General features: G+C 34.9%; 1 protein-coding gene across 1 annotated transcript; it reads right to left on the reverse strand.

Moving 5' to 3' along the window:
• Positions 1-14811: 14811 nt before the first annotated feature.
• On the reverse strand, positions 14812-16176 carry LOC140851211 (uncharacterized). Its single transcript, XM_073242778.1, has 2 exons — positions 16143-16176; positions 14812-15419 (listed from the first exon to the last, which is right to left on the reverse strand). The coding sequence occupies exons 1-2, from the start codon at positions 16174-16176 to the stop codon at positions 14812-14814; spliced, it is 642 nt and encodes a 213-aa protein (XP_073098879.1).
• Positions 16177-16800: the final 624 nt, after the last annotated feature.

Below are 16800 nucleotides of genomic sequence, written 5' to 3' on the forward strand. Positions count from 1 at the left end.
TTGATATAATATTCATAAATTTTTTAAAAAAATATATAACTATATAAGCATGCTATTAACTTGATTTACTATTCACTTAGTAATATCTTTGATTTTGTTGTTATAAAATTTAATTATTTGACTTATATCCATATTTATATTAATACTTCTTATATTTGATTTGTATCCATATCCTTCTAAAATAAATATGAATATGAAATATTGCAACTGATATATATATATATATATATATATATATATATATATATTATATATATATATATATATATATATGTATTGGTCAAATAAAATAAATATAAATATAAATATATTGATGTCTGATCCATATCCAATTCATATCCAATCTGGTTTCAACCCTAACTAATATAAATCTTAGGCCAAATTTAGAAATGGGATAATGCCAAATGTATGGAATTCTGAAGTGGCACTATTGATCCTTGATAATTCAGTCTAGCTAAGAATAATCGAAACCTCCAAAAACTTCAATATTCCTCGCATTTCATCCCTGCTTAATTAGTGAAAATACCTAAAAAGTCTTTCATCAAGAATATAGTGACAATAAGAACTAGGATCCTTATCCAAATAATTAGTAGTATCTACCAGCTAATATTTTAAAATATATATAGACCATTGGTGATACCTGAGAAGATGCAGGGTGATGGATTATCTATTCAACTATCATTTAAATATATATATATAGAGAGAGAGAGAGGGAGATCGGGCTCAAGTTGATTGGATCCCAGTCCAAATCCAGTCACATGCACATCTCTTGATTGGCATGCATCTCTATGCATCTATTTCTAGCTAATGGAGAGAAGACTTGCCATTTCGCTGAGGTGGTGTGTTAAAAAGAAAAGATATTGAATATGATGTGATGTAAAGCCACTCGCACCCCCTTCTATCCTTTCAAAGCCCACATCCTCTCTCTCCCATCTCTTTTCCTCTCTCTTCCATTCAAAATTCATATCATCTCTTTTTCATCACCTTGTTCTTCTCTTCTCTCTCCCTTTTAAAACCCTAGCTAACTACTATTCCAACCCCCAAATCTTTCTTCTCCTCTCTCTCCCATCATCTTCTTCTTCTCCTCTCTCTTTTCAAAACCCATCTCCTCTTTGCTGCCCCCACCCCCCACCAGTTCGTTCTCCTCTCTTTCCCAACCCCCCAACTCGCACCTGCTGCCGACTTCTTGTCTCTTCCCCAACCGCCACCCCCACCACCACCCATTGCCAGCTCCTTCTCCTCTCTTCCTCCACCTGCTGCCCCCATCCGCCACTTGCTCCTCTTCTCTTCCCCAACCCCAACTCCCATCTACTGTTCCCATCTACCATCAGCTCCTTCTCTCTTCCCCATCCGCCGCCTCCACCCGCTGTTGGCTTCTTCTCCTCTCTTGCCCAACCCACTGCCCCCACCTACCACTGACTCCTTCTCGTCTCTTCCCCAACAGCCGCCCCCACCTGCCACTGCCTCCATCCACTACCTGAGCTCCACCTTTTTTGTATCAAGTGATCATCTCTTTTAAGCTTTTTTCTTGGTCAACTATTTGGCTGATTTTATACTTACTCCAAGTGACAGTTTGAAGTTTTTTTTTTTAAAAAAAATTGATATAATGTGATTGGATGCAATTCAATTCTTGAAATCTTGAACATACTCTATATTAGTACATAGAAGGAAAAACATGCTAGTAAAAACTACATCATGGTTAACAAGTAGTAATATGAGCTGCGTGCTTGTATATACACCATTGGGAGAGTTTTGTATACCTATTTATTGTCCACTTGATAATCAAGGAATAACTACAAGCAGGAATGTTGTTTTATCCAGATGCTTGTTATAGTGGTACATATGTAAAGTGTAGCAATAATATTGATTCATTTATCAAGTTGTTACTAGAGTGAAATAAAATGAACCATGATTTTCCAAATATTCCCATCATGAAAGGATAATTTTTGTTGCATTAGGTTCATTCTTGTTATTTATACCATACAAATTGTTTACGAGTTGCAGCTTCGTGTTGTATCATAATTCAAGTTCTTTCAATGTCATGAGAAAACAATGGTTATACTATCCAAAAACTATAGCATAGTACAGTAATTTGAAATGCATATAATAAATTAATTAAAAGAAAAAGAAATTTTGAGTGATGCTGGATTAATTTATGAAAAATGAGTTCAAAGAGAAACATATCATATATAACTTGGAATTCACATTGTTGATTAAAGTAAGAAGAACCAAGGGATTTTCATATCATATTATAGGTATTATCATAATATTATATCAGAGTCAATCTCTTTTGGCATTATCATATCATAGGAGGGTGTTATAATGTCTAACATATGAATTTTTTCTCACCTCTGGTGATATTTGGCTTGAAGAAAAAATTCATCCGATTTGATCGAATAGCTAGGGTACATCTGAAAATTTTTTATTCTAATGATAATATAACATACCCAATATACAGTAGAATAGAGATCATATACCCAGGAGATGGCATGATTTGATGCCTCACGAGGTCTGAATGCACAGACCCCCTACTTCGCATGCATGTCAGACTCCGTAGGGAAGAGGGATGATTCTTTTTGTGCCTATCTTTAGGAGGAAACAAAGGGAAGGAGGAGATCTGATTTTCTCTCCTTAGGGACTCCTGGAAGATGTCTTCACGCCAAGAAACCAGCACCCAAAAATCCCACACGCCAAGAGAAAGAAGGCATCCCAAAATTGGCACCCCTTGTTTTTTGTTTGCTGCATAACACTTTCTCACCGGTGTTTTATTTTATTTTTGTCACACAAAAAATCAAAACTCCCGATTGTTAAGTGTCCCCTCTTATATAGATGTGGTACCTTGATTGATTCAAAATCCTAATTAGTTAGGACACCTTATCCAAGTAGGAGACATCAACTTAAGAAAGGAAAGTGGTTAGTGTCTCACGCAAACACCTTCACATGTACACCTTTATAAGCAAAAACTTTTAGTGCCCTTTTTCCTTCTCTTGGTCAGCAATCATGAAAGAGAGTCCCTGGTGATTGGGACTCTAAGGATCTAATCCTATTTAGATCCAACTTGAGTCCAATTTGAATCTGATTCAAACCGAATTCGAACCAAATTTGAAGAAGCTATCAATCCTAATCTAATTAGGATTTTGATTCAAGTCTAACTTGAATTTTTTTAACCCAATTAAGTTTTAATTAAATCAAATCTTATCTAAATTAATGATGACATAAATTCAATCTCATATAAATCTCTTGGATCATTGATCAGATCATCATCATCCTCAGAATTAAACCTGAACCTCATGTTTAGTGCTAGCTAGACAAAGTCAACTTGTTTAATCCCATATGATCTCTAACTTAATCTCAATTAAGCTAATCTATTTATTCAATCAAGTCACATACTTTCAAATTGAATACATAGACATAGATCAATTTTTTCTATATTGCCTGATTTTGTGTGTGACTCCATAGGTTCAAACACTAAGCCAGTAGCATAGAAAACTATTTTCTGTACTAATCGAAGTTACTATCTAGCAATGGTTCTTGACATCTAGATAGGTTGAATGTTTGCAAGGCAACACTCAAGAATCATAAAATACAGTTACCGCATAATTCATCTCTTTGACTCTGAATGCTCAGGATGACCTAGCATTTAACTGTCAACCCTGAATTAGCCATCCATATTGTATTTCAATTTTTTTCAAATTCTGTGACCCATCACATGGATTGCCCTGACCGAGATCTTACTTAATGAAAATATAGTGATGCATCAACTCCTGAACTATAGAGGGGTCAATCTTATCTTGATCCACACACTGACTACTACAAGTACTTGATGTGTCTAAAACCTTCCATCACTGAATTAAAAATTTAGGTAGTCCAACACCAAAGCATAATGAGTTGCTTGCAAGTCATTGTGATGATCTTAGATCTGAGAGATATTTATATCCATATTCTTCATGAGCAGCCCTTGATAGTAGAGCACTCCATAGGTGAGTCACTTATTTAGTGACGATGTACTCTTACATCTCATCTGTATGTCATATCAATATCTCCACACTCCTTGATTAAGAGGACAACTAACCTATATGGTATACAATGACCTACACTTGATAAATATCATCATCTTTTAATGAAGTATCATTTGATTGTGAATATGTTTATGAACTATTCGATAAATCCTCCTTTATCGATTGTCATATAGTTTTAGGGACTTCATTACAATATTAGAGTTTAATCAAGGAAGATGTATACCTTATGATGAAAAATATTAAATAATTTTTATTAATTTATAATTTATATATAAATTATAAAGAGTACAATCATCCAACGATTGACTTTAAGACACATTTCCTAACAACTTTCACTTGGACTAAAGCTAGTTAATACAGTATTTAATACCCATCTTCCATTTGTGTTCAACAAACTCTTTGATTCCGAAAGTTTTTGCAAATGGGTCAGCCAAATTTTCCTTCCAATCGATCTTTCGAAGATCAATGTCACCTCTATCTGCAACCTCTCGTACAAGGTGATAGCGATGCAGAGTGGGTTTAGTTTTCTGATGGAATAACTATTCATTAGTTTGAGCTATGGTCTCATGCTATCAATACAGCATGACTGAACCATCAATGGAGGGTGCCTCTCTATGCTCGTTAAGAAACTTTCCACAACCAGACTACTCTCTTGTTAGCATCAAATGCCGCAAGGTACTCCACCTCACATACTGAATTGGCTACGGTATATTGCTTGGAACTTTTTCAATAGATCTCTCCTTCATAGGGTAAATACATAACTCGACATACTTTTACCATCATCATGTTCTGACTGAAATTGGAATCAATATGTCCCATAAGTTTCGAATCAGTGTCTCCATAGATTAGCCATTGGACTTTTTAGTACTTCTCAAATACTTAAGAGTTGCCTCTATAACCTTTCAATAGTTCTCATCCAGATCAAACTGGTACATATGATAGATCCCACTGTTGAAGCATATGGGATTGTATTCATACGCTCTCTTTCTTGAGGAGTTGTCGGATAATCCTTCTTAGAGAGAGTAATTTCATAGTCTATCGAGATATGGTCTTTTTTGAAATTTTTCATGCTGAACCGTTTCAGTATGGTGTCTATGTATGTGGATTGGGACAATCCAAGTAACCTTTTAGATCCATCTGCATAGATCTTCATTCCTAAGATGTAGGATATTTTTTTCTAAATCCTTCATGAAAAACTATAATAATAGCCATAGCTTTATACTTTATAAGGCTAAGATGTCATTTTCTATGAATAGTATATCATCCACATAAAGTACAAGAAAGATGACTACAGAATTAATAGTCTACTTATATATGTAGGATTTTTCTTCGTTCCTAACAAAGTCATACATTTTGATTTATCAAAAATGTATGTTCCAACTCCGAGAGCATTACCATAAAAGAAAATATCTCGTCATAGTCAATACTATAACATTGACGATATCCTTTGGCAATCAAATGACTTTATAGGTCTCTATATTTTCGTTAGTACCTCTTATTCTTTTTGAAAATCCATCTACACCTTATAAATTTTATCCCTTTAGTGGATCAACTAGTGTCCATACACTACTGATCTGCATGGACTCCATCTTGGATTTCATGGCATCAAGCTATTTGTTAGAGTTGGATCTCTGCATAACATCCGTGTAGGTGATCAGATCTTCATTGTTCTCATCTAGTTCAATAGCATCATCATTTCGGACTAAGAAACCATAGTATCTATCTGACTAATGTGGTACTCTACTGGATCTCCTCAAGGTGCCTTAATGTGGACTAAAGCTAGTTAATACAGTATCTAATACCCATCTTCCATTTGTGTTCAACAAACTCTTTGATTCCGAAGGTTTTTACAAATGGGTCAGCCAAATTTTCCTTCCAATTGATCTTTCGAAGATCAATGTCACCTCTATCTGCAACCTCTCGTACAAGGTGATAGCGATGCAGAGTGGGTTTAGTTTTCTGATGGAACAACTATTCATTAGTTTGAGCTATGGCCTCAGTGCTATCAATACAGCATGACTGAACCATCAATGGAGGGTGCCTCTCTATGCTCGCTAAGAAACTTTCCACAACCAGACTACTCTCTTGGTAGCATCAGATGCTGCAAGGTACTCCACCTCACATACTGAATTGGCTACGGTATGTTGCTTGAAATTTTTTCAATAGATCTCTCCTTCATTAGGGTAAATACATAACTCGACACACTTTTACCATTATCATGTTCTGACTGAAATTGGAATCAATATGTCCCATAAGTTTCGAATCAGTGTCTCCATAGATTAGCCATTGGAATTTTTAGTACTTCTCAAATACTTAAGGGTTACCTCTATAACCTTTCAATAGTTCTCATCCGAATCAAACCGGTACTTATTCACTACCCCTAGTATGTATATCATATCTGGCTTCGTACATATCATGGCACATATGATAGATCCCATGTTGAAGCATATGGGACTCTACTCATATGCTCTCTTTCTTGAGGAGTTGTCGGATAATCCTTCTGAGAGAGAGTAATTTCATAGTCTATCGAGAGATGGCCTTTTCTGAAATTTTTCATGCTGAACCATTTCAGCATGGTGTCTATGTATGTGGATTGGGACAATCCAAGTAACCTTTTAGATCCATCTGCATAGATCTTCATTCCTAAGATGTAGGATATTTTTTTTAAATCCTTCATGGAAAACTATAATAATAGCTATAGCTTTATACTTTATAAGGCTAAGATGTCATCTTCTATGAATAGTATATCATCCACATAAAGTACAAGAAAGATGACTACAGAATTAATAGTCTACTTATATATGTAGGGGTTTTCTTCATTCCTAACAAAGTCATACATTTTGATTTATGAAAAATGCATGTTCCAACTCTGAGAGCATTACCATAAAAGAAAATATCTCGTCATAGTCAATACTATAACATTGACGATATCCTTTGGCAACCAAATGGACTTTATAGATCTCCATATTTTCATTAGTACCTCTTATTCTTTTTGAAAATCCATCTACACCCTATAAATTTTATTCCTTTAGGTGGATCAACCAGTGTCCATACACTAATGATCTGCATGGACTCCATCTTGGATTTCATGGCATCAAGCCATTTGTCAGAGTTGGATCTCTGCATGACATCCGTGTAGGTTATCAGATCTTCATTGTTCTCATCTAGTTAAACAACATCATTATTTCAGACTAAGAAATCATAGTATCTATCTGACTAATGTGGTACTCTACCGAATCTCCTCAAGGTGTCTTAATAATAGGTTTTAGATTTGATCTAATCAAATTCGATTCTATATTTTCACTTGTCTGTGTCGATTCTTCTACTTGTCGAACTTTCTCAAGTTCAACCTTAATGGCATCAGTTCTTTCCATAAGAAACTTCTTTTCTAAAAAGAATGTCCTATTCTCTGATGAACATATTTTGTTCTTCCATATGGTAGAAGTAGTATGCCCAAAACTTCTTAGGATACCCTACAAATAATCACTTATTGGATCGAGGTCCAAGCTTATCGGTCTGTAAATATTTTACATAAATCGAATAACCTCAAACCCTAAGGTAAGAGGATATCGATCTATGCTTAGTCTTTATCTCATATAAAATTTTTATGATGATTTGCTCAGAGCATTGCTCAGAACATAGTACACAATCTCAAAGACATAACCCCAAAAGAGATCGATAGACTTGCAAACTTCATCATGGATCGAATCATGTCCAACATGATTTGATTCCTGCTTCCAGGAGGTGTCCATTGTGAGAGAATCCCATTCTCTTTTAGATATGTCAAAAAACTCATTGAAAAGGTATTCCCCATCTTGATCAGATCGAAGAGTTTTAATACTTTTTTCAGTTTATTTTTCTACTTCACTACTGAATTATTTGAATATTTCAAATGATTTGGATTTATGCTTCATAAGGTAGACATACCCATACCTCGATAAGTTATCAGTAAATATAATGTAGTAATACCCTTCTCTGGCGCCTATGTTCATAGGTCTACATATATCACTATGTACTAGATCTATTATATCACTGGCTCATCATCCTTTTTAGTAAAGGGTGACTTGGTCATCTTCCAAGAGGATAGGACTCACAGGATAGCAATGATTCACAATCATTAATCTCGAGGATTTTCTCTTTAGTTGACCTGTTTATCCTATTCTCATTTATATGACCGAGTCTACAATGTCAAAGATAGGCATCTGTGACATTATCTATTCTAGAGTGTTTGTTTAATGCATACATGACACTAACAGGCTGTGATACTATATTTCAACTATCCACGCATAATCGTGACACCATTCATAATGATATCACAAAATTTTTTTTATTAAAAAATTATAACCATCCTTAGCCAAAAGGCCTATGAAAATAATATTCATAAGAAAAGATAAATAATTATAATAATCATCTCAAGTAATGATATTTGAATTGAGAACAAGCTGAATTTTTTCTATAGCTAGAACTGGAATAGCTCTTCCATCTCTAACATTCAGGAATCGTTTATTCTTCTTAAATTTTTTACTAACCTAAAGTCCCTGCAATAAATTACAGATATGAATCGAACATTTTGTATCCAATACCGAGGTAGCAGTATCACAGACAAAAAAACTACAAGGTGTTATTATATAAGTATCTTATCCAGCAATTCTTTGCTATTTTTTTTCCTAGGCCTGTCTGAATTAAGGAAAACTAGACATAGAGGATAATTCCTCTTCCAGTTCTCAGCTTCTTGCAAAAGAAGCATTCTGCCTGACTCTAATCTACCTTAGACTGGTTAGATCGATTGGGCTTAGAAGCTCTAGTAAGATACCACTGCACCATACTTGTCTTTCCTCTATCAGAGGATCGATGCATTATTGAGGATAAATCCTCAAGTGTGTCCAAAGACTTATTCAATATTTAAAGTATTTATTTTATCTGAGCATCATTAAATTTACAACTAAATTTATCACTCATATCAGCTCTTATTATGCAACATACTGTTGTACAGTCATTGAGCCACTACTGATAAGTATCTCTAACCATCGCATCTGCATTGGGAGCTAGTATTTTAGGTACTGGATCTGTAATCATATATAGGATCCTTTCATGCTCAAAAATTATTCTCAATTTTGATACCAATTATCAAAATTTGATCCTATAAGATTGTCACTATCCAATAGTGAATGGAGCGACAATCGACTAGCCATAACTAAAAGAAAAATATTAAAACCTATTAGTATATAAATTGTTTGATCCTAAAGATTTGGACTTTAGTCTAAAGATTCTCTCACTATTTTATATGAATTGATAGCTTCTATTTCTAATTCGAGGAATTACTTTAATTTTTAGCAGGTACTAGAATCTACACAGACTATATACGAGCCCGACTTTGGTCGGTCAACTCATGTACTGTATAGGTAGGTTCTTAACGAATTATTTCTTCAAGCAACTTTTAATAATTAATTTTACTATAGATTTCTTTTTTAGTTGATTTTGGCCATCTCTGCAAGTCCTGATTAGGTCCAACTATTAACATGACTATACTCAGCTAATCTAACCAACAAATAGTCCAACTTTGGTCGGCCAACCTAACCATCCATCAGAGAGACACGATTGAGTTATCATATTATGAATGATAATTCTAATAGCAGATAAGCACCAAGCCTTTGGGCCTCTAATGATTATCAGACTAATGGATCCATTATCATCCAACTTAATGGGAGACTGTGATCTAGTTATCCTCATAACTAGCTCATTTTATGGATCTAATAATTTAGAGGATTAGGTTAATAATTTGATAAGCAATTGATCGATAAGTCTTAAATCTTCCTACTAACTTCACCAAGTCACGAAAAAGAGTAGACAAGCTGGTCCATTGGATTGGCGAGTCTAAATCCTCCCACTGACTTTATCAAGTCATGAAGAGGACTAGAGACAAACTGATCTAAGGACATCTAAATCAGTCAAACTGATTTAACGATTTGAGAATGAGAGAAGAGATCGATCAGCAGTCAAAAGTTCTCTCACTGACTTCACCAAGTTATTAAATTGACTAGAGACAAGTCTGGTAAAGAGACACCTAAATTAGTCACATTAATTTATCTTAATGGTATGGGTCAGCTCGAATTAATTAATGGCATAATCAAAACATAATCTATTAAATTGGCTAAGTAAGTGTGATCGGTGGGAGGATCTACCTCAGCTTGCCTTAGCACTATCGAAATAGCCAGATAAGCGAACTTTCAATTAAAAACCACCGATCATATTGCCAAACAATATTGTCAAACTTACTTTAGATACTAATTGATCGATTAGTTTCAATTCGATCAACTAAAAGGCTTGGGCTAAACCATTGAGCCACAATCCAGTCCATTTGGTATGGTCAAAAATGTGGACTTGATCAAGCTACAACTATTAAGGTTGATCTACAGAAATTCTGATATAATCTAATTCAACTCTTGATTAGATTTAATCAATTTCTCTAATTAATCAATATTTATTTCTAAACCTATGTCTAACCTAATTAGAAGACCTGATCCAAGCTAACTCACAGCCCAAACAGTTTATGAGGTGTCTTAAGAATCTTCAATTCTTAAATCTAGACCAATTAAACTTAATTCTAAATTAAGTATGTAAATATTTGTTTCAATTTATAGAACTATTCTAACATAATTTCATAAAAGCATATCATATGTTTCATAATTTTTAGATCCTAAAATTTAATTTTTAGATTTATATTTAATAATTAAACATATATCAATTTGATCTAAATCTCATACATACATCATATGTATCATAGCAATATTCAAATCAATTCCAATTACATCATATATAACATACAATTCAGATTTTAAAATAATTTTCATATCTAAATTTATCTCATCAAAATTGTAACGAATCATGAATCACTTTAGATCCAATCTAAACTTATTTATAATCAAAATAATTTTAAATTTTTTTTCACTATTCTTTCTCATGAGACTTGATCACAGTGGCATCCCTATGTATCATAAGAGAACCCATCGAATGGACAAGAAAGGGACTCAATCCCTACTTCTTCTTATGATCGAATGGTTTGGTGATCATCTCAATTTGAGTACTGAACTATTAAAACTAGAAATCTAATTGTTAAAATTAATTACATCTATCCATGCAATAAACAAAATCCAAGCATGTACACATATGAACATGATCATATTATATATATCATGCATCTAATCTAATTAGATCACATCATCATATGATGTTACAAATTAATTTCAGATCTGAGCCTACTTTTATACATCATATAACATATTAATTTTATATTTGAATTATATAGAAAAATAATTCAAACATAGATATAAATGTATAAAAATTAAAATTCTAGTTAGACCTAATTTAATGTTGTGCAGAATTTTACTTAAAATCAGATCTAAAAATCTATTAAAATAAATTTAATTAGATCTTGATTAATTCTAACTTTCAATCCAAAATAAAATTATAAAAATTTTATTAAAATAAATTTAAAATAGATTTTAATTTGATTATTATTTTAGTAAAAATCTATATTAAGAAAATTCTATTATAACAGATTTATAACAACCTTCAATCAACCATTTTAATTCTTGAAATCTTGATCAAAATCAGATTATAAATTTTATATTAATAGTTTTAAATCAGATTTAATATCTAACATAAAAACTTAATCATATATCATATATATATATATCAAAAAAATTAATCTATACATCTATATATCAGCTTGGCTCTCACACCAGTTGAAGAAAAAATTCATTCGATCTGATCGGATGGCCAGAGTGCATCTGAAAATTTTACTATTCTAGTGGTAATATAACACACCCAATATGCAGTGGAATAAGGATCATATCCCCAGAGGGTGGCATGATTTGATGCCTCATGAGATCTGAACGCACAGACCCTCTACTTCGCGCACACGTCAGGCTTCGTAGGGAAGAGGAATGATTCTTTTTGTGCCTATCTTCAGGAGGGAACAAAGGGAGGGAGGAGATCTGATTTCCTCTCCTTAGAGACTCCTAGAAGGGTGTCTTCACACCAGAAAACTAGCACCCAAAAATCCCACACACCAAGAGAAAAAAGGCATCCCAAAATTGGTGCCCCTTCTTTTTGTTTGTCGCACAACACTTTCTCACTGATTTTTTATTTTATTTTTGTCAGACAAAAAATCAAAACTCTTGGTTTTTAAGTGGTCCCCTCTTATATAGATGTGGCATCTTGATTTGATTCAAAATCTTAATTAGTTAGGACACCTTATCAAAGTAGGAGATGCCAACTTAAGAAAGGAAAGTGGTTAGTGTCTCATGCAAGCACCTTCACGTGTACACCTTTATGGGCGAAAATTTTTAGCACCCCTTTTCCTTCTTTTGATCGACAATCATGAGAGAGAGTCCCTAATTATTGGGACTCTAAGGATCTAATCCTGTTTGGGTCCAAATTGAGTCCAATTTGAACTTGATTTGAACTGGATTTGAACTAAATTTGAAGAAGCTATAAATGTTAATTTAATTAAAATTTTGGTCTAAGTCTAACCTAAATTTTTAACTCAATTAAATCTTAATTAAATAAAATATAATTTAAAATTAATTAAGATATAAATTTAATTTTTATAAATTTTTTAGATCATTAATCAGATCATCATCATCTCCAGAATTAAACATAAACCTCATGTCTAGTGCTAGCTAGACATAGTCAACTTATTTAATCCCATATAATCTCTAACTTAATTCTTAATTAAGCTAATCTATTTATTCAATTAAATCATACATTTTCAAATTGAACACATAGATATGGATCAATTCTTTCCTATTTTGTTTGACTTTGTATGTGACTCCATAGGTTCGAACACTAAGCTGGTAGCATAGAAAACTATTTTCTGTACTAATCGAAGTTATCATTTAGCAATAATTTTTAATATTTGGATAGGTCAAATATTTACAAAGCAACACTTAAGAACCATGAAATATAATTACTGTATAATTTATCTATTTGATCCTGAATGTTCAGGACGACCTAGGGTTTAACTTCAATCCTGAATTAATCATTCACATTATATTTCAATCCTTTTCAAATCCTATAATCCATCACATGGATTGCCCTGGTCAAGATCTTATTCAATTAAAATACAATAATGCATTAACTCTTGAAATGTGAAGGGATCAATCCCATCTTGATCTCCACACCGACTATCACAAGTACTTGACTGTACCCAGAGATTTTTCATCATGAATTAAAAATTCAAGTAATCTGACACCAAAGCACAGTGAGTTGCTTGTAAGTCACCATAATAATCTCAAGTTTGAAAAATATTTATGTCCATATTCTTTACGAGCAATCCTTGACAGCAGAGTGCTCCACAAGTGAGTCACTTGTTCTGTATGATACACTCCTATATCTCATTTGTATGTCATGCCAGTGTCTCCATACTTCTTAGTTAAGAGGAAACCAACTTATATGGCATACAATGACCTACACTCGATAAAAGTTATCGTCCTTTAATGATATATTATTTGGTTGTGAACATGTTTAAGAACTATTCGATAAATCTTTCTTTATCGATTGTCACATAGCTCTAAAAACTTCATCAGAACATTAGAGTTCTATCAAGGAAGATGTATTCCTTGTGATAAAAAATATCAAATAATTTTTGTTAATTCATAATTCATATACAAATTATAAAGTGCACAATATCCAACGATTGACTTTAGAACACATTTTCTAACATGATTGACAACCCTACCATACATTCAACTAGATCTTGCCAAATAATTTAAAAATACATTATAAATTTTAAGATTTTTTCGGTGTTTGTAAAAACATGCCAACAAATTTCATAGTCCAATAGATTCTTAAAAATTCTTAAAATACACCCTTCTAGCCACATTACTTATAAATGTATACATGCATGCATATATGTAGCAATGATACATTATAAGAAAAGTCACATACACCCACACTTTTCAGTCACGTAAACTACATACATGGATAAAAGATCAAATTCTGCAAAAAAGATTGTATATACCCATATTTGTCAAACATGAAAATATTATAATTAATTTTTAACTAATATTTTAATGATTAGATGTGAGTAAATCAAATCTGCTAATGGATAAATATGGATAACTCAAATTTGCTAAAAAAAATACTAAGTATTGATAAAAAGTGACTGACACCGAGAGAGGAGCATCAAAAAAAAAAAAAAAAAGCACCGGCACCATCTCCTTTGATTAAGTAAAACAATAACATTATCACCTACCCCACCTTAGGTATTTTATTTTTTCTCCACTCCTGTCCCACCTCTAGCCCTCATCCCCCACCCCCTCCCTTCCTCTCCGACGATCTTCCTTATGCCCCATCCCCCACACCCAATCGGTGCTTCTGCCCCGCTGCCTCCCATCCCACCCGTCCCACCCCTGCACCACCCCCTCCCCAATGGTCTTCGCCCACCCTCCACCCCTCTCCCAACCGATGCTCGTGCCCCACCCCACTAATGCCCACCGCCCCCATCCCCAACCTCCCTACCCATGCTGTGCTACCTCTTTCCCCTTCCCCGATGGTCTTTCCCACCCCCCGCACCCCCAATCGATGCTTGCCCGCAGTTCCCCCCAAACCCTCCCCACCCATCCTGGGTGCCCACAGCTCCTCCGCCTTGGGCTCCCCAATGCACCCCCCCACCATCTCGGTGCCCATGGCTTTTTTCTATGTCGCCCTCTATCATGCGCAACTGCCCCAACCTTCTGCATCGCTCTCCAGCACTCCCCATCTCCTAGATCAAGGTGAGCTTCTCCTTCTAACTGAATCCATAATTGGCAAGCATTTTCATCTTCTTTAGCAAGTCCTCTTTAGGCATGGAGGCCACCAGGTTGACGGCATCCAGGTAGCAGTCAGAGGAGCTGGCGATGCTAAGATCCTCCTCCATGGCAACGAAGGGGGCGTCGAGGATGTCGAGCTTGAGGATGAGGAGGTTAGGGGCTTTTTCAATGATGGCGGAGGGGTCGAGGCCACAGTGGTGAAGGAGGTTGACGTTGCAGGAGAGGATCTTGTTGGGTTTGATGGTGAGGACCCAGGAGCAGCGGCAGAGGGCGGCGATGGCTGCACGGGGCTCGGATGGGGGGAGGAGGGAGCGGAGGAGGTTGATGGCGGGGGCGAGGTGGGTGGCGCTGTAGCCGAAGGTGGAGGCGGAGGTGGTGGCGAGGTAGGTGAGGTCTTTGGTGGGGCTAGGGGAGGGTAGGAGGGGCTCGAGGAGCTTGAGCTTAGGGAGGAGGTTGGTGTAGACGTCAACGGCGAGGACAGTGGGGCGGCAGTGGATGAAGGCGCAGAGCTGGGGCGGGGAGAGGCCAGTGTGACAGTAGAGGAAGGAAATGACAATGTCGGGCTTGTCAGAGGAATTCAAGGTGCCTTTTTTTAATCATAATCTCTTAGGTGTGGGGAAAAACTGGAGGGAAACTATATGGTCCTAATGCTGGAATAGATTATGAAGACAGCCAACTGTACTTCTATCTTTTATGTTTGGTGAGCAATTTCCCTCTCCCAGTTAATATAAAAGTTTTACTATTGATCTCTTGAATGTTATTCTTCTTTAAGAAACAAATACATGTGTGTGGATTGTAATGAATTAAATAAACTCTTGTTAAACAATATTTTTCTATGGCATATTTGTGAAAAAATGAGACTAAAATTTTACATTTATCTGAGCATGCATATTACTCATTGATCTCTAGCACAAAAAACCAAATTGAGTTGCATGTCATGAATACTGGGAATGGCAAATAAGTTGCCTCTCTTGGTATTCAGAACATAAGGTGCTGCTTTATGTTGTGTTACTCTTGCTATGCAGAGCTGCTTGCACCAACCACAATTCTTCACCTGTTGCTAAGTTTGTTGGGCCTTAACTTTGAACTCTTTGATAGAAAAGGTGTGACAACACTTTCCAGTCTTCAGCAATTTGTTAAACCTTGTGATTCACAAGTGGCTTAGTTTGCAGAAGATTTTAGAGTTTCATCATTCCTTTCCATGCTATGCTTCACTTTTTCTTAGCAACTACATATTTGAAATAAAATGTGAAAATTTCTTTGTCACGACTGTTCTGGATCATTTCATAATATTATAGTAAAATCTTACAAAAATATTCCCGAGTGCTTTCCAAGTTCACCATGTACTAAGATTTTGCAAAAAATTTCCCTACAACTTTTGAAAGTAATAATGTGTATTTGTTTTTGCTCAAGAAAAAAATAATTGCAATCGTTGCTTTCAGGTGGCTTTGGAAGCTCCAAGAGTTCTGAATCTCAGTAACAGCAAATATTTCTTTGGATTGTATGGTATGTAGTTTAATTGCTACTTCTCCCAAGTTAACAATGTCAAACTTCTAAAATATCATATTCAAGTCTTTTCTCTTGGCATCAGTTTGTGGATTTTTTGTGCAAGGGGAGATGTTGCATTTATTGCTAATGATTGGCACACTGCTCTTCTTCCTTGTCACTTGAAGAGTATCTATAAACCAAATGGCATTTACATAAGTGCCAAGGTGAGCTTTCTTTATAGTTTGAATATTATCTTATTCTTAGTTATCAGTACAGATATCAAACAACTAGGCTGAGCATTAGTTTGACATTGTTTTTAGGTGGTTTTCTGCATCCACAATATTGCTTACCAGGGCCAATTTGCCTTTTTGGATTTTGAACTTCTTGATCTCCCAGATCATTTCATGTCTTCCTTCGATTTTATTGATGGGTATGGACCCATAAGTTGTCTTGCAGGAAAATTGGCATAAGTACAATTT

This window comes from Elaeis guineensis, chromosome 8, assembly GCF_000442705.2.
Source record: "Elaeis guineensis isolate ETL-2024a chromosome 8, EG11, whole genome shotgun sequence".
Classification (NCBI taxonomy): Eukaryota; Viridiplantae; Streptophyta; class Magnoliopsida; order Arecales; family Arecaceae; genus Elaeis; species Elaeis guineensis.